The following is a 21,634-nucleotide window of genomic DNA, read 5'->3' on the forward strand; positions in this document are numbered from 1 at the left end:
GAGAGCATATGAGCATGTGCATGCAGGGGATGGGCAGAGAAGGAGGGAGAGGGAATCCTAAGCAGGCTCTGTGCTGTCAGTGCGGAGCCCAACGCAGGCCTCGAACTCCCAAGCTGCCAGATCGTGACCCTAGCTGAAACCAAGTTGCTTAACCAACTGAGCCACCCAGGTGCCCTGTCTTGCTATTTTTAGCAAAACAGGCAACGGATGATACCTGCAGAAACCAAGGACTTAAAAGTTGCTATTAAAGGTTAAATTGTGCAGAAAATGCAAGGACAATGTCAAGGCCCCTTATGAGTAGCAGGCCTCAGAAAGTAGCAGCAAAGCATACTTCCTGAAAGGAGAAACTCATCCAGAAATGCAAACTCTATAGCCTATAAATCTAATAACTGAGGGGTAACGTAAGCTGAGCTTCAGCAGAAGTCACAAGTTGGGATGCAGAGAAAATGCACAGAGTATCTATCTGAGAGGGCTCCTAAACAGCACATCTCAGAAAGATCCAGCAGAATCTTACTCCATGAAGGTCAAGGGCTCATCGGTAAGTGCAAGGGCTCTGTCCTGTTTGCTGCTGCTGCTGGTGAAGGGCCTGGGAATGCAGGGCTGGGAACAAAAATCCTTCCAGACTCAGCTTGGGTCAGAGGACCAAAGGGAGGAGGGCTACACAAAATCTTGTCAGAGGAGCCATGCTGGCTGGTATCTGTGGTCTCTGTGACTGGAAGAGAGGGCTTCTGAACGGTCTGACGCCTGGCAGGGAACCCTGGCCCCTCCACCATCCATGAACTCACCTGCAAATAGCCGGACCAGGAAAAACCATGTCATTGTAAATTAATGTTGAAGAAAGGCTATGGCAGGACATCAGCACAACGATTTTGTAAGAGAAAATGTGAAAAGAGCTATAAAGATTACAAATGCATCAAAGACATTTACAGGAAAATGATGTCATAGAACAGATGAAGACACTGACCACACGTTCCATTACAAGGTAAAAATCTTTTTTTTTTTTTTTTCTTTTTTAGTGTTCCATCTACTAGGTAAAAATCTTAAGGAAACTATCATCTCCATGTAGGAAGACAACAGAAAACCAGCCCAGAAAAAGATTTTTTCCCTGGATTTTATACATTAATAAGAAACAAGCAAATACTTTTTATGTTTTCAATGGGATTTATTTATATTTAAGTAAAAGTAGCAAACGTTAACATAAGTTATTTCCTTTATCATATTTATTTTGTACGACCACATTTTTATCAAGCAGCATTATGGAATGTTCCCTGGGTCCACAACTCTGAACTTTCCAACTATCATATGCATCCTCTTTTCCAACTTTAAACATGACCTTGTACACTGAAGAAGCATGGCTTGTCATTGCAAAGTTGTCGTGTGTGACAACCTGACATCAAAGTAGAAGCCTCTTGATGAAGAATGTTTTATCTTTCATTCATTTAAAAAATGGTATTTTTCTTTTTGTGTGATTATCCATCCCATATGATTTTGTTTTCAATTCTTTTTTCTACTGATACTATGGAATCAAACCAGTTAAAACTAAGGAGTGTAGCAATAAAACCAACCAAATACATATGATGTAATATATAGGATATTTTAGATGATGTTTATGTTTTATATTACACATCTGTATATAATATACTTTGGGCAATAAAAAGTTAGAAGCATGTAAACAAACAGGAAAATTTTTTCTGAAATCAATATATTGTTTCAACAGTCACAAAAACTTGGGTTTCTTTCTTTCCTAGGAGTGCAGTGGAATAGTTTCATATTAAAATAAAAAGGTCTTGTTGCTTTCACTTTTTTCGGATTCCTGTTTTATACATTTTTAGGTAACAGGGAAGAATAACCCTGTAACTTCATTGCGAAAACACCATTACTTGGTTAGATATGATCATCAAATTTTAGACCAACTTTGCTGTCCTCACATTCATGTACATTGATTATTTACTATTTACTTTTCCAAGCATGCGCTTTTGCTAAAGATCCAAACACTAAACTGGGAAGTCGTTGGCTATAATAAATGTACAGTGACTGATTATTTAGGACAATGACAAATCGTAGGGGTTGAAGTTTTGTTGCTGTGGTAAGAGCTCTATTGTGTTAAGTTAGCTGTGCAGAGAAGCGTTTGGGGACAGGAAAATGCATATTTCCAAGAAACCATATTGCATGCTTATTTGACTACTAGAAATTCTCTGGTTTGATGCATCACTGATATTTATGGTGGAATCTACATGCAGCTTCTTCAGCAAGTTTGTTGCTCCAGCGATATTCCAGACATCTCCCAGCCTGTCACCATGTCTCTCTGTGCTCACTGCCAGGGAGGTTGCAGATTCTCCAACAAAATCCAATGTTAGATTCAAAACTGAAGATGTTTTATTTCAGATACCTACAATACCTAGAGAAAGCAAATTTCAAAAAAACAAGAAATTTATGTTAGAGTTCTTACAGTGCTTTTAACAGTTGTATGAGTTATTGTGCCTACTATAAATTTTTGCCTAAAAATACAAATTGTTAATAGGAACTATTACTACTGAGGTGACTTAGAAATTATTTTATCATCTATTCAGAGAAATTCCAGCATAGACAACAGTTAAAATATTTTACATATATTTTTATCTCAAATGACTTAAAAAAATCTTTGTATTGGGTAAAATTTCAAATCCACAAAGTAAAATGAACCATCCCCACATACCCATCAATCATCCTAAAAAAATTATCACCAATTCTGTTTGTCATTCTTCAGTAGCATTTATTGACTGCTTAAATAGCAGGCAATTCCCCAAATCTGGTTTACCTCTTTCAAAAGTCACAAAAACCAAATGAGGTAGGTTAGAGGCAGAATTACTATAAAGTTAATAAAGATTGCTTGCATGAGTGCCTTCCAATATGTTCACATGTTTATTTATTTTTGTTAAATTTGCAAAAGTTAGATATTTCGACTATAATCAGTTGAGACCACCGCCTTTCCCTTTCAACTGCCCCTTAGCCATATTTTCTCTCTGATTGTAACCATGGGGTGGCAGTGGGTATTTCTGGGATTTTACCACGGATTGACTGGGATATCCTTTTGTGCTTTGTCATGTCTCCGATTTATAGTTATATTAATGGTGGCCATTCCAGTTTGTAGTATCCTTTAGCAAAAATATGACTATGGTCAATTCAAAGAATGTCTAAGAGGACTCACTCCATAGAAAGCTTGAAACGCCCTGAAATCTTATAGCTCATGTATCATAGAAATTTAACAGAGGTTTCCCCAAATTTGACAACAATCCTAAAATTTATATTGCTACAAAAGAGTTAAGAATTTGAAAGAAAACTCTTAAAAATGTCAAAAAGAAAAAAATACATTTTTTAATCTACTATAGTAGGGGATAGTCTAAATTATTTTTTTATTCTTTCTGTAGAAAAGGCTATTATAAACTTGTCAAATGAAGAGGCAATCAACATGTATGCAACTCAAAAAAAGTAGGATGAAAGTATTATAGAGCTGTTAGTAAAAATATTATATAATTTCCTCTACATTATGTGATATTTGAGAAATTTGTTAACTTTTAAACAGTATGTCATTTTGGGGCGTCTGGCTGGGTCAGTCAGAGCATGCAACTCTTGATCTCGAGGTCATAAGTTTGAGCCCCACTTTGGATGTGGAGCCTATGTGGAATTTTAGCTGATTGTGTATTCATAATTTTGTATTTCTTGAAGTGAGTTCTCCAAATACCATTAAGCCTTAGGTCCCACAAATCCTGAATCCATTCCTAGGTAGGTAGTATTATTATCCCTGTATAAATTGATATTTAGAGAGTTCAAGAGACTTTCCAAAGGCCACACATTTATTAAGAAGTGGAACAGTCTTCAAAACCAGACTTTCTGACCCTAAAACATATAATTCTATATGTAAACTTGGCTAGCCTATGATACCCAGTTGTTTGGCCAAACACCAGTCCAGATGTTGCCATAAAGGTATTTTTTAGATGGGATTAACATTTAAAGCAGTAGATTTTCAGTAAAGCAGATTATCCTCCATGATATGGGTGGGTTTCACCTAGTAAGTTGTAAGCCTTAAGAGAAAAGGCTGAAGTTTTTTGGGGAAGGAGGAATTCTGCCTTCACACTGCCTTTGAACTCAAGACTGCAACATCAACTCTTCCCTGGGTCTCTAGCCTGCTAGCCTGTCTTGCAGATTTCAGACTCACCACACCTCACAACTGTGTGTGCCAATTCCTTCAAATGTCTCTTTATATACATCCTATTGGTTCTGCTTCTCTGGAGAACTATGACTAGTGCAATAAGAAATACAAAGGACTATAGTACTACATCAAAATAAAAAGCTTTTGCACAGGGAAGGAAACCATCAACAAAAACAAAAAGGCAACGTACTGAATGGGAGAAGATATTTGCAAATGACATATCTGATAAAGGATTAATATCTAAAATATATAAAGAACTGATACAACTCAACATCAAAACAAAACAAAACAAAACCCAAACAATCCACTTAAAAAAATGGGCAGAGGACCTGAATGGACAATTTTCCAAAGAAGATATACTGATGGTCAATAAGCACATGAAAAGATTCTCAACATCATTTAATCATCAGAGAAATGCAAATCAAAGCCACGGTGAGACATTCGTTATCTTACACATGTCAGAATGACTAAAATCAAAAACACAAGAAAAACAAGCATTGGCAAGGATGTGGAGGAAAAGTAAGCCTCACACGCCATTGGTGGGAATGTAAATTGGTACGGCCACTGTGAAGAACAGTATGGAGTTTCCTCAAAAAATAAAAAAAACCAGATACCATATGATCCAATAATCTTACTGCTGGGTACTTACCTAAAGAAAATGAAAATAGTAATTTGGAAAGATATATGCTCCTCTGTGTTTACTGAAGCATTATTTGCAATAGCCAAGATATGGAAGCAACCTAAAAGCCCAATAGACTAATGGATAAGGAAGATGTAGTGTGTGTGTGTGTGTGTGTGTGTGTGTGTGCGCGTGCGCGCACGCGCGCACGCACGTGCGTACACACACACAGGAGTATTATGCAGCCATAAAAAGGATGAAATCATGCCATTTGTGACAACATGGATGGACCTAGAGAATATTATGCTAAGAGAAATGAGTCAGGCTGAGAAACACAAATACCATATGATTTCTCTCATATGTGGAATCTTAAGAAAAAAAGAATAAACAAAAGCAGAATTATACCTGCAAATACAGAGAACAAACCGATGGTTGCCAGAGGGGAGACTGGGGGGAATGGGCAAAATGGGTGAAGGGGATTGGGAGATACAGGCTTCCAGTTATGGAATGAATAAGTATGGAAATAAAAGGCACAGCATAAGGAGTATAGTCAATGGTATTGTGATAGTGTCATATGGTTACGGAGGGTAGCTACTCTTAGGGTGAGCATAGCATAATATATAAACTTGTTGAATTGCTATGTTGTACACCTGTAATGTAACATTTTGTGTCTACATTCAAATTTAAAAAATGATTAAGAAAAGGTTCTTCAAATACAAAGAACTATATGTTCGTGTTGGCTTTCTAATAGTTACTAATCAGATAATCTTGGCAATTCACTTAACTTCATTTTGGCTTTAGTTTCTTTATCTGCAAAGTAAAGAAATCATTTTAGACCAGGATTTCTTAATCTTGGCACAATTCACATTTTGGGTTAGGTAATACTTTGTGGTGAGGGGGACTGTCCTATGCTTTGTAGGAGGTTAGCAGCATCTGTGGCTCTGTCCACTAGGTGCCAGTAGTATCATCCAGTTGTGACAATGATGTATATCTCCAGACATTTTCAAGTATCTCCTAGCTGGGAGGCAGGGGACAAAAATCCGTCCCATTCTATTTGAGCACTGCTATATTGGATCATCTTTAAGTAATAATAAGTGCATATGTAATGTTATTGTGGAGATTATATAGGCTGAGGCAGCTTTGGAAATTTCAGGAGAAGGCTGTTTGACCATTTAGTGGGATGTTATAGAGGCGATATGCTAATATTCTGTTATTCTTATTTGCCTCAGTTCCTGTAAGAAAGAAAAAAAATGGAGGGAGGCCAGAAAGGTTGGCAACATAAAGCTCTTGGCAAAGCATAAGCTGCAGGCAACTTGAGGGCAGTCATAGGAGTGAGAGAGAATAGATAAAAAGTGAAGAACGGTGGAATTTAGGGCTTATCCTCTCAGAAATAAATCTTATCTGGGAAACAGTTGTTTCAAATCCAAGCCACCAGTGGCAACCTTGCACTCAGTACTGGGTGGAGGGCATGGTCTACCACAGGGCCCGTGGGTGGGGGTTGCTGGGCTTTGTGGATGCACAGGAATTTGTAGAAGTCTACATGATTTTGCAGTGCATATTGCCTTGCTAATAGTAATGCAAAGAAAGTTATTTTTCCAAAGAATACTTTTGGGGGTGGGATGAGGAGGGAGTATGGTTTGCCTGAGTAAGTGCAGTTATCTTCAGGCTCCTTCCTGTTAAATGACCAAGAAGAGAAAAACATAGCAGCATTCCACTAGATGGTGCTATATCAGACTTATTCATGAAACATGGCTAAATTAAGTTTGATATGACCCTGTCTTTCCCAGCATGTTTTCTCAGTCCTTTTGAAATGATTTAGATTTAGCTATACTTCAAATGAAAGATACCTGCCAATTAAATTAATTACCTGCCAATTAATTTGGATTTAGCTATACTTCAAATGAAAGATACCTGCCAATTAAAAAAATTTTTTCCATTCTAGGGTTAATCTCCACCTCTGATTCAAAATACGCACATTTCCATTCCAAGCAAGTTGTCAACAAAGTGAGGCTCAGGCCCAGAAGGCACCAGAACATGCTGTGTTCTTAGCAAAAGATTTGTTCCTTTTTTCTATTTTAATCATTGCCATAGTCAGGTGATTAATAACAGTACTACTGGGTTGCGAGTACAAGCAAAATTGATATAAAACCCTTTTAGCTTTAATTTCTTTAACACTTTGCTGACTGATAGAGTTGAGTTTTGTGCCTACCCTTGGCAGGCTGAGGCATTAAAAAGGCAGAAGTTGGGATATTGAAATACTATGCACAGCTCTGAAATATAATTGTGTGCTCCAAAAGGTAGCCCATTATATAGCAGACCCTTGGAGTTCTGGTTACATGGCATTTAGCAAGGGAACTTAGCTACTTGGATAACTGGGTAGCCTCATGTCAAAACAAGCAGTTCTAAGGGCTCATTTAAGCAATTATTTCCCAACTGGGAAGTTGTGGGATTCACAGCCTACTGAAATTTTTCATCAGAAAAAGGATACAAATATCCTATCTTTTATAAATCTGTAAGTCAGTCTACCAGTATGGATGAGCCAAGGGAAGGAACCCCCTGCAGTCGTTATAAGTGGTTTTTTGTTTGTTTTGTTTTGTTTTTAAGGAAGAGAAACTATTGTTGACCCCCGTCAGAGTGAGGCTTCAGTTATATAGCAAAATAGTAAGGGGCCATCAAAAGCGGTGGGGGTAGTAGTCAGGGTGGAGGATAGGTGGGGAGAATTACTGCATTACACATAGCCCAAATCCCATTTAAAACACGGTCAGAAAATAAAGTCAAAATAAAATGGTGTCAAAGGTGGCTCGAGTTAGGCAGAGAACAAGTAAAGTCAAAGTCAAAGATAGAAGTCAAGAAAATGGAAGAAAAACCTGCCCTCATGTATTTCCCATATACCTCTGTTTATCAAAAAATATTAAAAACATAATAGTGCATTTTTTTCCCACATATTTTCCATCAAAATAATGGAGAGGAAAGCTGAGCACAAGCGAACCAGCTGGGACACTGGGTTGCTAAAGCAAACACAAAATTCCACTTGAACAGTTTTGCCTAAGGGCAGGGCCTGATCATGAAGTGTATTTCCTTCAAAACTCACTAGCAATAATTCTTTCTCTTAGTATAGTAGAAACATCTTGGTAAAAATCCTTATCAAACAAGTACAAACTATAACAACTGATTTAAAGATTTAAAGACAGCGAGAAGCAGAAGGAAGGATGGCAGAGGGGACCCTTCAGGACTTCCAGCCAGTAGTCGGTGCATGAACCACTGTTTGGAGTTGTAAGTTCAGTCCCATTGATGTACCTCAGATCTCCCTGGGGTCTGTGTCTCCCCTGTTCTAGAGAAACAGTTCTTAAATTATCAAGTGTCCCTCCTCTGGCTCCTTTCTACCCCCACTCATAAGTTAACATACATTCTGTGAAAAAAAAAGAAAGAAAAGTTTCTCAGTAAAACACATTTGAAAACCACTCATACTCTATCTCCATTTTAGAGATTTCTGGTGCACTTGGGCATTTTAAAGAATATAAAATATGCTGAGAAGCCCTGGGAAAGGAAAATCTGTATCTGAACTTAGCATTTCCCAAATTGAAGTCCCCTTCCCCATCCTCACCTTCACCCCCATGAATACCTATTAGTGTTTCACAGGCCACTAGTATTCTCTAGAAGAGTGTTCACGGAATGCTACTCCAGGGATAAAAGTATTACATCTTTTGGCCCCATTGAGAGGATAGTGAAGATTGAGCAGACTTACCAAAAGGATCTACTTAATATCCTGAGAGTTCAGATTTTTGCTTAAATTTGGCTTCTTGGTACAGTTGTTTAGCTTTTGCCCTATCATTCTCCTAATTGAAACATCATCTGTGTTGGGAAATAACTGTTTTGTGACTCCTGTAAACAACAACAACAATAAATACACAAAAACACTTTTTGAGGCCTTTGCATCATAAGGTATGAACTGAGATAAAACATCAAACAATTCACATTATACTTTCGTCTCCACTTCGCAAAGGCAGCCCAAACACCCATGAGATATTTAAATAGATGAGTATATAGGCAGGGTTTTCAAAGCAAAGCAAGAGATATGGAAGGTCTATGTCTTCCTATGGTACCACTCAACTTTAACCTTGCTACTTGCTCTTAACTCTAGATCCCCTTGCTCCACAATGTTAGGAATTTATTTTTATCCATTCCCAGCAAACAGTTGAGACAACTAGATTCTGACTGATCCTTTTGTAGCTAAGAAATGGTATATTAAAATACAGAGAGCTCAGATTCATTGATTTCCTAAATTTGTTTGATATTTGCAAAAAAAAAATTATTTGGTAATCTAGATTATTATATTTGAGGAGATTCATTAACTTAAAAACCATAAATAGGAAATTAGCCTCTATTTTTCTAGCATAAAAGATAAGGGATCTACAACCAAGATAAGAAACAGAAAATAAGATATAAACTGCTACTTGAAATTTTGTTTGAAAGGACTTTGAAAAGCATTTTTCTAAAGCTATGAATTTAAAAAGTTCAAACATGTCACTGAAATAAAATTTAGTTTTATTTTAATGACTGCTTTAATATAAATTTTTTCTGCAAAATATACCATATTTAATAAGAGGTTTAGGCTATCTTGAGATTTTCCTTTCATAGAAAAATAAACAACAAAAAGACCATGAAACAATGACTTAACTTGGAATGATAAAAGAATTTCAAATTAATGTGACAATGTACTACAATTATATTATCACCTATGATTTCTTGAACTTCATTCTGATTCATAGCTGGTTTTACAGCTTTGTCCCTCGAAGTAGAGGACTTTGCGCCCGTCAGGCTGTGTGTGGCCATGTATTCGTTCGTGTAAAGTACTTGCATTAAATCATTAATAAACTTCTGAGGCTTGCTCTTGTTACAACGGGCAATCTGCCATTTTTCAATCTTGAACTAAAAAATACAAAATAATAATTGAACCTGAACAAAGAAAAGGAAAGTATCTGCAGAAATATATTACTGATTGAGTTAAGACACACTAGAAAACACAATTAACGTTCTTTAAGGTGATGAATTTACTTAAAAAAAATTTTTTTTAAGGTTTATTCATTTTTCAGAGACAGAACGTGAGCAGGGGAGGGGCAGAGAGAGAGGGAGACACAGAATCTGAAGCAGGCTCCAGGCTCTGAGCTGTCAGCACAGTGCCCGACAAGGGGCTCGAACTCACGGACTGTGAGATCATGACCCTAGCGGAAGTCAGACACTCCACCGATTGAGCCACACAGGCACCCTGGTGATGAATTTACTTTTAATATGTATTTTACATTTCAGGGGTTCAAGTTCAATGTTATCTTTGATATAGCTCCCAATATTTATGTAGTGTTTGTCCCAGAGTACATACAAATTCTTGTATGTGATCTGGATTTGATGGTTTAAGAATGAGTCCCATCCCCAACACCTCCTACTAAATGTGGTAGGCAGAATAATGGCCCACTGAAGATATCCCCATCCCTGGAGTCTGTGAATATGTTACCTTATAAGAGAAAAACAAGTTTCTAGGCGTGATTAAAGTTAACTACCTTGAGATGAGAAAATTATCCTGGATTATACAGGTGGACCCAATTTTATCACAGAGCACTTAGATGCAGAAGAGGGAGGCAGAAGAGTAGATCAGAAAAAAGATGCAGGGGGCACCTGGGTGGCTCAGTCTGTTAAACGTCCAACTCTTGATTTCAGTTCAGGTCATGTGCTGACAGTGCAGACCCTGCTTGGGATTCTCTCTTTCTCTCTCTCTCTGATGCTCCCCCCACCTCTCAAATATAAATAAATAAATATTAAGAAAAAAATGCAGAAGAAGGAGGACAGAGTGGAAGAGTGAGAGAGGCTTTGCCTGTCATGGTGGAATGGACCACAAACCAAGGAATATGGTTGCCTATAGAAGTGGGAATGGACTCCAGTGTATAGTCAGCAAGAAAACGGGAACCCAGTTCAACAACCACAAGAAACTGAATTCTATGATAACCTAAATGGCAGGAAACAGATTCTTCCATAGAGCCTCCAGAAAGGAATGCACCTGCTGACTCCTTGATTTTACCACACTTCTGACCTATAGGACTCTGAGATAATGCATTTGTATTATTACAAATCACAAAGTTTGTGGTCTTCTGTTATACAGCAAAAAGAAACTGATATACCAAGATTCAAATATTCTCAATGTTAGATTGGTAGTATTTAATTATTGCTCTGGAAGGCACATTTTTAAAGCTGATACCTCATTCTAATGAAACTCTGTCTTTTCAGCTTCTGTTACTTGATGAAGAGAAATTAGGGAAGTAGGAAAAGAATTATGTTCATTCAGCATGTAGAGGCTGAAATTTACCTTCTCCCAATGATGTAATTTTGTAATCCTTAATGCAAAGTTACCTATCACTGGTTTAATAGTTTTCTGGTTGGCTCAGTCGGTTAAGCATCTGCCTTTGGCTCAAACCATGATCTCATGGTTTGTGAGTTCAAGCTCTGGATCCAGCTCTGTGCTGACAGCATTGGAGCCTGCTTGGGATTCTCTCTCTCTGCTCCTCCCCCACTTGCATTTCTCTCTGTCTCTCTCAAAATAAATACATAAACTTAAAAAAAAGAGTTTTCCAGTTTAATAACCTCATCATTGACCACAATTTGACTTTAGTTTTCTAAATTGGATATTTGTGAAACAAATATTGTTTTGATTTATTGTAAAAAAATTGTTTTATGTGATTGCAGTGTTATGGTCATGACCTAAAGTTACCTAAAGTTATCTGATAAAACAATGATTATTTTGTAGTCTTTTTTTTTTTTAGATTTAATTTTTGAGTAATCTCTATACCCAACATGGTACTCAAACTGAGTCCATGGACCACGGACCGAGCCAGCTAGGAGCTCCATCATTTTGTAGTCTTCTTTTAATTTTTGTATTTACTATATCCCAGAAAAAGAAGGGGCAAGTATTCCAACTCACCTGTTTCTCATCAGTATGATGCTCCTCTTCAGCCTTCAAGGAAATTGGTGAACTGGAATTAGAATTAGAATTACTGCATGTTGAGGCAAATGAATCTGGTGAGGAGTTGTTTGTTGCTCTCCAGAGGGTGGACGCAGATGTAGACATGGTTCCTCCACCCTTAAGTAGGGCCTCTGCCATACCAACCAATTCTTCAAACTGGGTGACTGCCTGTGGTAACACTAAAATGGCAAGAGAAATAACAGTTTACAAATACTTTTAATAACAGGGGCATGTATTCTTATTTTTTATCGTGGTATACGTATATTATACTGCATGTATAGAAATAGGTGGGACAAATTGTTAACATTTTCTACTTTTGGAAACTAAGCATGGCAACAAAAGTGATTGGGACATACTTTTTATTATTTAATGTAACAATGGCTTAATAATAGTAAATCAATTTAAAAACATTTGGTTATTGGGGGTGCCTGGGTGAGTAAGTCAGTTAAGCGTCTGATTCTTGATTTTGGCCCAGGTCATGATCTCATGGTTTGTGGGTTCAAGCCCCGTGTTGGGCTCTGTGTTGACAGTGTGGAGCCAGCTTAGGATTCTCTGTCTCTCCCTTCTCTCTCTGCCTCTCTCTCTCAAAAATAAATAAATAAATAAATAAACTTAAAAAAAATATATATATATGCATTACTTCATAACTAAAATAACTAAATGAATTATAAAATAATGAAAATGAATTAAAGAGTTGATTCTTTTTTTCTAATCATTAATAGTATTATCTGGAAGTTTTAAATCTCATTTGGAGACATTACTGATTCTATTATCAATCACCTTCCCAATATATCAGGCCAATTTAAGTGACCAGTAAAATAAACCATTTCTATTTAAATTTATTAAAATAACATTTCAATGATGCTTGTGTGTGGCTTTCCAAGGAGTCAAATTTCATCAAATTAATAAAAATCTATTGCCATAATTGAAAACTATGTTTTCACATATTAAAGATGAATTTTGGTAATCAGCTGAATGTTCTCTTTGTTCCTTTTTAAATGGAAACTTACACATTCAAAGGTGATCATGTCTCCATGTAAAATGGTCTTCTCTGTTGTTATATCTAGTTTGTTTCCTAAGGACAAATAACATTTTGTTGGAGTTGGAAGACACATTGAACCCTATCTAATTTAGCTCCCACTTTATGGTTGAGGGTACTGGATGTTGGAGAAATAAAAAGACTCTAAAGCATTTTTGGACTTTTCTTAAGCACATTATTAAGCCATAATCTTTAGACCAATATTTGATTTGAAAGCTGAAAACCAGCATATTGATAATATGTACAAATCAATACACCTGGTACCATATTAATAGAAAAATAGTAAAATCTACTAAAGAAAATCTTCTTTTATATTCTTTCAGTTGATATTTACTAAGCATCTCTCATGTGCCAGACACTAATTCAATAAGCATTATTTATTGAGCATTTAATAATAAACATTTATCTAGATTTTACTCTGTGCCAGGCACTATTCTGAGAACTTTACTGATGTTCATTCATTTAATCCTCATTGCTCTCTGAGATAGATATTATCATTACCCCTAGTTTACAGATGAGGACAATTAGGCAGTGAGACAGGTTAAAAAACCCATCCAGGGTCAACCCAGTTAGTGAAAAGAAGACCAAGATTCAAATTCAGACTTAGGCAATTCCATGCCATAAACAACTATGTTATGTAGATTGTCAACATTTGCTAAACACCATATTAAATGCTAAGACTGAGACTGGGAGGAAAACCAAATGTGATCCTGGCCTTTTGGAACTGAGGTGGAGGAAAGAGGGGGAGGAGCACTATTTATCCAACCATGGTGTGGAGTAAGAATTTGGCCTGCTTAAAGAGAGATCTGGCCTCCACCTAACCACCTAGTTCCTGAAAGGTAGCCTGTAAACCCTTGGAATTTCCTGAGTGACAGGAGGCATGTCTTTGTTTTTCAGGGTGAGCCTCTCAGCCCACACCTGATAGTTTATGCTAAGATATATCTCAGCGTGTGGACAATCACACCCAATAGTCTTAGTGTAGAAGCAGACCACAGCCAGAAAGCTAGAATGATTTAGAGACTGAGTTCAACATACGCAACCAACCAATCAATCAATTAATCATGCCTACATAATGAACCTTCAATAAAAACTCTGAACATTGGAGTTCCAGTGAGCTTCCTAGATGGACAATACTCCATGCATATTGTAATATATAAATGCTAGAAGGGCAATGCATCCTGAAGACAACAGAAGCTCACATTTGGAAGCCACCCTGACTCTGCCCTATGTGTGTCTTCCAACTTTGGCTGGTTCTAATTTGTATTCTTTTCCTGTAATTTTCAGTGAGTTGTGAGTTTCTCTAGAAAATTAATGGACCTGAGGGTAGTTTTGGAAAAATGTCTGAGCTTATAGTTGGCATCCGAAGTGTTAGGCAAATGTAGCAGTCTAGAGGGCAGTGCCCTTAACTGTGAAGTTGGGTTAACTTGAAGTACATACAAAGAAATGAAAAATTACAATTGTTAAGTGTCACAAGAGAGGGGCATAATATGTTTAACTCAGCCTGGGGAGGGGAGGCATATGGAGGGCTTCTCTGGGGACATCAAGATTGACCTGAGAGCCAAAGGCTGAGCAGGGATTAAATAGCTGGAGGAAATGAGGAGGTCATCAGAGGCAAAGGAAATGCAAGTTCTATACTTGAGGAACTGTAAGAAGGCAGCTAGAATGTAAAGAGAAAAAGGGAATTTTCTATAAAGTGAGGTTTGAAGAATATTTACTGATTTTTTCCTAATAATGAAAGTTGGACATGTTCATTGGAATGTATCCTTCTTGTCATTTCTGTGTATCTTCACCCATATTCATGTATTTTTTTTACATAACTAGGACTGTACTATATACATAGCATTGTGTCATGGTTCTTTTTTCCAGTTAAAACTGTAAGTTTAATATTTGCCTATTTCACTAAATCTTCTTGGAAAATATGATCTTTTGAGGTCTAATTTACATAGACTCAAAGGCAAGATCCTACACAAAGTGTGAGCTGAAATTAAGTAGGTAAAAGGGGATAAGTTTGACAAAGTGATATACCCAGTTAATGGACACCCAACAAGATATAGAACATCTCCATCCATCCAGAAAGTTGTCTCTTGTCCCTTCCGAGTCAGTCTCTAGACTCGCCTTAGAGGCAACCACTGATTTGACTTTTTGGTCAGAGATAAGTTTTACCTGTTCTAGAATTACACATAAATGGTTTCAAATGGTATATTCTCAGTTTTTTTGGTCTGGCTTTTTTTTTTTTTTTTTTTTTTGCTCTGCATAATGTTTTGAGATTCATTCATGTTGTTGTATGTATCAGTTATTCATTCCTTTTCATTGCTAATATTTTAATATGTGGATACTCCATAATTAAAGTTTTCATTCACCTGTTGATGGGTTATTTTCCACTTGAAAACATGATTTTAATGGTTCCCTAATATTCTGAGGTATTGCTGTTTTATAATGTATTTACATGCTCCCCCTTTTTTCAAATTTAGGTTGCTTTCAATTTTTCTTTATTTCAAACAAAACTTTTATGACTTGCCTAGCACATACATCTTCATATGTATCTCTGATCACAACAATGCTACAAATTCCTGAAAGCATAATAATAGGGTCAAAGGTATAAATGTTGTCCAACCTCAACTAATACTTGCTCTCGAGAAAGATTCTTCCAACTTACCCACTAACAATGTAAGAAGTTAGCATTTCACTCCAGCATCAACAACAGGTGTTAACCACTAACAATAATCTTCACTATTTAGATAGGTTGAAATGTTAATGAAATTTAAATTGCAATTATTTTATTATTTTGAAGTTAAATATATACTTATTTATTGATTATTTGACCTTCTATGAATTATCTGTTAGACCATGGAATATTAGTACTTGAAAAACTTTTTTCTAATGTTTATTTAATTTTTGAGAGAGAGACAGAGACAAAGCATAAGTGCAGGAGGGGCAGATAGAGAGGGAGACACAGAATCTGAAGTAGGCTCTAGGCTCTGAGCTGTCAGCACAGAGCCCACCTTGAGGATTGAACTCATGAACCACAAGACATGATCTGAGCCAAAGTCAGCTGCTTAACCAACTGAGCCACCCAGGTGCCCAGTACTTTTTTTTAATGTAATCTCTATGCCCAATGTGGGGCTCAAACTTATGACCCTGAGCTCAAATGTTTCATGTTCTACCACCTGAGCCAGACAGTACTTTTTCTATTTTTGATAATTCAGTTTTTGTGATGTGCTTATAAGTGTGCCTAATGTGTTATAAGCACAGTGTGTTAGCTATTGTTATTTACTCCCTTATATGTTAAGCATTTTAACCTTTTATTTGTCATAAGTTGCAAGCATTTTTCTTAGAGTGTTTATCTTCTAATTTCATAATATTTTGAAAGCATACACATATTTTTAGTTTTTATTGTAAAGTAGCAGTCTTCTTCAGTGTATTATTTATTTTATGCTTAGAAAGTCATTCACCTTTCAGATCAGTAAAATAGTCATATATTTTGTATGGTTTGAATATTTTTTTACAAATGAGATTTTTCCACCTGGATATAATTTTTAAACTTCTAATGGATAGTTCTGGACATAAACAAAAATTGTAAACTCCCATATATCCATCCCCCAGTTTCATCTCATAGCCAGTCTTGTTCTCTTTAAACCCCCATCCACTTTTCTCTCCATCCCCAAGAATACTTCCAACAAATCATAGGCAGCATCTCATTTATCTGTAAATATTTCCATATGTATCTCTAAAGGCAAGAAAACATATAAACATATATGTTTAAAATATAAAAATATTACATAAATATAAAATAGAAACACAACACCATTGTGACAATCAACAGTTCTTTAATAACGTTAAAAAAAACTAATGTGTCCAAATTTCTCTGATTTTCTCATCACTGTTGTTTTTTTCTTTATTTGAATCAGGATCTAAATAAAGTCCACATGTTATGATTAGTTACTGTCCTTTTATAAACTATAGATTTTTTTCCTCTCTGTCCTAGTTTTTTCTTTGGAATTTATTAATTGAAGAAATTGGGTTGTAAGTTTTACAGGGTTTCCTGCAGTGGGATTTTGCTGATTGTATCTACAAAGTCATGTTTAACTTATTATTCTGTTCCCTGTATTTGCTCTAAATTGGTAATTACATATAAAATCTTGATAAGATTTAGGTAGTGTTTTAAATTCTTTTTTTTTTATTTTTTTTATTTTTTAAAAAAAATTTTTTTTTCAACGTTTATTTATTTTTGGGACAGAGAAAGACAGAGCATGAACGGGGGAGGGACAGAGAGAGAGGGAGACACAGAATCGGAAACAGGCTCCAGGCTCTGAGCCATCAGCCCAGAGCCTGATGCGGGGCTCGAACTCACGGATCGTGGGATCGTGAGATCGTGACCTGGCTGAAGTCGGACGCTTAACCAACTGCGCCACCCAGGCGCCCCGGTAGTGTTTTAAATTCTATCAGGTAGTGATAGAATGCATGGTTAATGTTTCTTGGGGTATTAGCTGTCACTGATGATCACCATTTATATTTCATTACATCATAAGGGGTTGAAAAATGGTGATATTCTAATTCTTCTTCAATTATTGGCTAGAATTCTTGTACAAAGAGAAACTTCCTCCCATCAACTGTTTGATTATGCTTAGGTTCATTTCATATAATAAATAATGACAGGGCAAATACTTGACTTTTTATCTATATTTGCCAGTTTCCAGATGATCATTAAATTTTTTCTTTTTTGAATACCATTATGAACTCATGCATTTAAATATACATGATAACCTGTTGCGGGTATCATTATTATTGAAACTCATATTGTCCCATCTTTGGCCAGTGGGAACCTCTTCTGGTTGGCATGTCTACATAGTCTTTGCTAACTGCCTTGCTTGCTGGTATGACAAGATTTTCATCTATATTTCCTGTTCTAGGCCCCAACAAGGCTCATTTTGTACATTTCCTGTGCAAGTTCTGGAATCAGCCATTTCTCCAAGGAACCCTAGCTCCTTTTAGAAGGAAATGTTATTATAAGACCATATCTAGGTGCTAGAAGGGCTCTTTGCTCTTGAGTTCATGTTTCTAGGCCTATTCAATGAACAAACAGTATTAGAAAATACGTATTATTAATTTTTAAAGATAAATTTCATCATGTGTTTAAACCAGTACTTCCCACTCAAAATTCAGAAGATGGCATTTTTATTTAAACTGTATAGCTATGATTTTAGTGTGCCATATGGTGTGAAATGACCACCTAATTTGAACCTGCCCAACCTTCCCCCCAACACGCACTGGAATATCAAGTTCCCCAGGGCCATCTGTTGAATAATTTATCCTTTTTCTGATTAACTTGCAGGACTTGCTACATAAATTGCCAAGCCCATTGCAAAAATGAAAATGCAGCACTCCTTGTTCAAACCTTTTTAAAAATTTTAATATGGTGACAGCAGAGCTTTTAACCAGTATTTGGGACCTTTCTAAGAGTAGGGTTGTCAAGGACTGTACAGGTCAGGCATCCATGAAGCTGGCCCTGATGATTTGTGATAGTGAACCCTGGAATAGCAAATACTTACACAGCCAGGTTCTGTTCTGAATGCTTCACATGTCACCCAGCTAAGTACTTTTATTATTTCCACTTTTGAGATGAGGAAACTGAGGCACAGAGCAGTTAAACAACTTGCATATGGTTACACAGCTAGTAGGTGGCAGAGCCGGGGTTTGGACCCAGGTGGTTTGGCCCCTCTAAATCTATACTCTTTACCTTTACGCCGTAAGGCCTCTAGGATAGTTTCTGTATCACATATAAGGTTCTGTTTGGGGGATATGCATTCTGTTCCACTGATCTGCTGATCTTGCACTAGCAAGTCATTTTTAATAATTGGAAATTTATATGATTTAATGTTGATAGGTTATACACTCATATTCTTTTTCAGAATGTTCTTTATTGATTTTGCCTATTTATTTTCTCAGGTTAACTTTATAATAATCATTGCCAAATTCCCAAAAACAAAACAAAGCAAAAAATCATTAGTATTTTTATTGGAATTCCACTCAAAGTATTAGTTATTTGGGGATGAATTGGTATCTTCTCCTCTCATCAATGAATGTGACAAACCTCTCCATTAATTTAGGTTTGTATATTTCTCCAGTGAGGTTTTGGGTTTTTTTGTTTTGTTTTGTTTTTGTTTTTGTTTTTATTTTAGAGAGAGAGAGAGAGCACAAGCTGGGGATAGGGGTAGAGGGAGAGAGAGAAAGTCTTTAGCAGGCTCCACATCCAATGCAGAGTCCTGACGCAGGGCCCAATCCCACGACCCTGGGACCATGACTTGAGCTGAAATCAAGAGTTGGACGTTCAACTGACTGATCCACCCAGGAGCCCCTCCAGTGATTTTTTAAATTTTTCTTCGTTGATCACATACATTTCTTATTAGGGTTGTTAGTAGATATTTTATAGTTGTTTCTAATTAATGTGACTAGATTTTTTTTTCTTCTAGAAATATAACTGGCAATTTCTGACCTATAAGGAAGTTACTGATTAAAAAAAAATGATAGCTGCTAGATTTGAACACCTATCATGTACTCATTATTGATCAGTTTTTAAGTAAAATAAGGCTTATAATGAATAACAGTAGTCCTCTGCCCTATCACTCACCTCTCTTGACTAACACTCTTAGAGACCACCAATTCCAATCCATTTACATGCTTCTTCTGGTACTTACCTTCATAGTCTTAAATAATAATATGCATATACAACTATTTACTGTTTTTTTTCAGATCCATATAATTCTTTCTTTCTTTCTTTCTTTCTTTCTTTCTTTCTTTCTTTCTTTCTTTCGTAAGCTGTACATGCAATGTGGGGCTTGAACTCATGACCCCAAGATCAAGAGTCACATGATCTATGACTGAGTCAGCCAGGCAACCCAACTTACTGATTTTCAGCTATGTAGTATGACAATATTGCTCTCTTTCAAATCCTCTCCCAGCCACACAGAAACACACACACCTGCTAATCACATGCAAACATGTACACACTCTTCTCATCACCCCAGAATAGTGATAACACAATTGTTAGTTCAATAAATATTGTGCTTACATTATTATAGTGATGCAAATGTTATTCACAATTCCTTTTCTTTAAAACATTTTTTCATAGAGTTAATAATTACATTATTATTATTATTACTATTATTATTTTACACTATTTCTCTCACTTAAACATCTCTAAACTTCCTGTCGGAGGTGTAAAGTCTCCTTTCATTATATTTGGATACATCATGTCATTTATCAATTTCATATTTTTCTTGGAGTTCTCTCCCCTGGAGCCCTCCATACCCCTCCATAATCTGGGCTAGCTGCTTCTAGGCCACTGTATACTTGTCATCCTGGAGCTTCCCTTCACTATCATTCTATGGCTCCTCTTTGTCTTTCTCCTGAATTGGACCACCAATTTTCTGGATATTATGTTTTTATTTTTCTAGATTTACTCTCTCATTTGGGAGGAGTGCATCCTCTGTTACCTTTGAAAAAGAAATCATAGGAAGCACATTAGTGAGATTTTATAAGTGTGAAAGTATTATTCTACCCTCAAACTTGGCTGATAAATCACTGGGTATAGAAGTCTAGATTTGGAAGGCATTGCATAATTATCTTGGAGCTTCCTTTGTTGTTGGTGAAAAGGCCAATGCTATTCTGATTTCCAGTCCTTAGCCTGGGACATGCTTATTCTCTCTGAAAGCTTTTGGGTCTTCCCTTTACTTCTGGTGTTCTAAAAGTTCACAATGTTGACTTAGCCAAGTCTTTTTCCTTTTGGTGGTATCTTTTAATTTAAAAGTTTGTGTTAGTTAGCTTCTCCTTCTTCTTTCATCTTTTAGAATTTTTTGTCTTTGGGGGCACCTGGGTGGCTCAGTCGGTTAAGCAACTGACTTTGGCTCAGGTCATGATCTTGCAGTTCATGAGTTAAAGCCTCGCATCTGGATCTGTGCTGACAGCACAGAGCCTAGAGCCTACTTCAGATTCTGTCTCCCTCTCTCTCTCTGCCCCTCCCCTGCTTGCACTCTGTCTCTCTCTCTCTCCCTCTCAAAAATAAATAAACATTAAAAAAATTAAGGGGTGCCTGGATGGCTCAGTCTGTTAAGCCTCCAACTTTGGCTCAGGTCATGATCTCACAGTTTGTGGGTTCAAGCCCTGGGTCAGGCTCTGTACTGACAGCGTGGAGCCTGGAGTCTGCTTTGGATTCTGTGTCTCCCTCACTCTCTACCACTTCCCCACTCTTGCTCTCTCTCTCAAAAAGAAATAAAATATTTTTTTAAAAATTAAAAAAAAAAAGAACTTCTTCTCTTTGAGCATTCGACTTCCAGGACTAATTCTTTATTTTTCCCAATCTTTTCTATTTTCCTTTTCTTGGTCTTCTTACTCTAATATCTATAAGATTTTCTTAACTTTAACTTCCAGACATTTTATTGAATTTCTAGGTTTCTCCCTGCTTGGTCTTTGGATATTAATTTCTTTTCTTTTTCTCTCTTTTTTTTTTAAATTATTTTTTAATTTTTAAAAAATGTTTACTTATTTTTGAGAGAGACAGAGACAGAATGCGAGTGGGTTAGGGGCAGAGAGAGAGGGAGACCCAGAATCCAAAGCAGGCTCCAAGCTCTGAGCTGTCAGCACAGAGCCCAATGAGGGGCTCAACCCATGAACCATAAGATCACAACCTGAGCCAAAGTCAGATGCTTAAGGGACTGAGGCACCCAGGCGCCCCTGGGTGGATATTCATTTCTTAAATTACCCTGTTCTTATATCATGTAT

The 21,634-nt window shown here is 36.7% G+C and overlaps 1 protein-coding gene and 1 long non-coding RNA gene across 3 annotated transcripts in view; one reads left to right on the forward strand and one right to left on the reverse strand.

Moving 5' to 3' along the window:
• Positions 1 to 1,799, forward strand: LOC128777692 (uncharacterized). The gene is made up of 2 exons (XR_008422989.1): positions 1 to 982; positions 1,017 to 1,799. It is a non-coding gene; the product is annotated as an uncharacterized LOC128777692 (long non-coding RNA).
• The window catches only part of BEND6 (BEN domain containing 6), a 64,392-nt gene continuing 43,899 nt past the window's right edge, over positions 1,142 to 21,634 (reverse strand). For both annotated transcript variants that reach the window (XM_019457495.2, XM_019457494.2), the window contains 4 exons: positions 11,776 to 11,996; positions 9,545 to 9,737; positions 8,554 to 8,690; positions 1,142 to 2,398 (listed from right to left, as the gene is read on the reverse strand). In XM_019457495.2, coding sequence (XP_019313040.1) covers positions 8,563 to 8,690; positions 9,545 to 9,737; positions 11,776 to 11,996 — 542 coding nt within the window. In that variant the 3' untranslated portion in view covers positions 1,142 to 2,398; positions 8,554 to 8,562. The remainder of the gene's footprint in view (positions 2,399 to 8,553; positions 8,691 to 9,544; positions 9,738 to 11,775; positions 11,997 to 21,634) is intronic.

This window comes from Panthera pardus, unplaced genomic scaffold, assembly GCF_024362965.1.
Source record: "Panthera pardus isolate Hobbes unplaced genomic scaffold, ASM2436296v1 HiC_scaffold_17, whole genome shotgun sequence".
Lineage (NCBI taxonomy): Eukaryota > Metazoa > Chordata > Mammalia > Carnivora > Felidae > Panthera > Panthera pardus.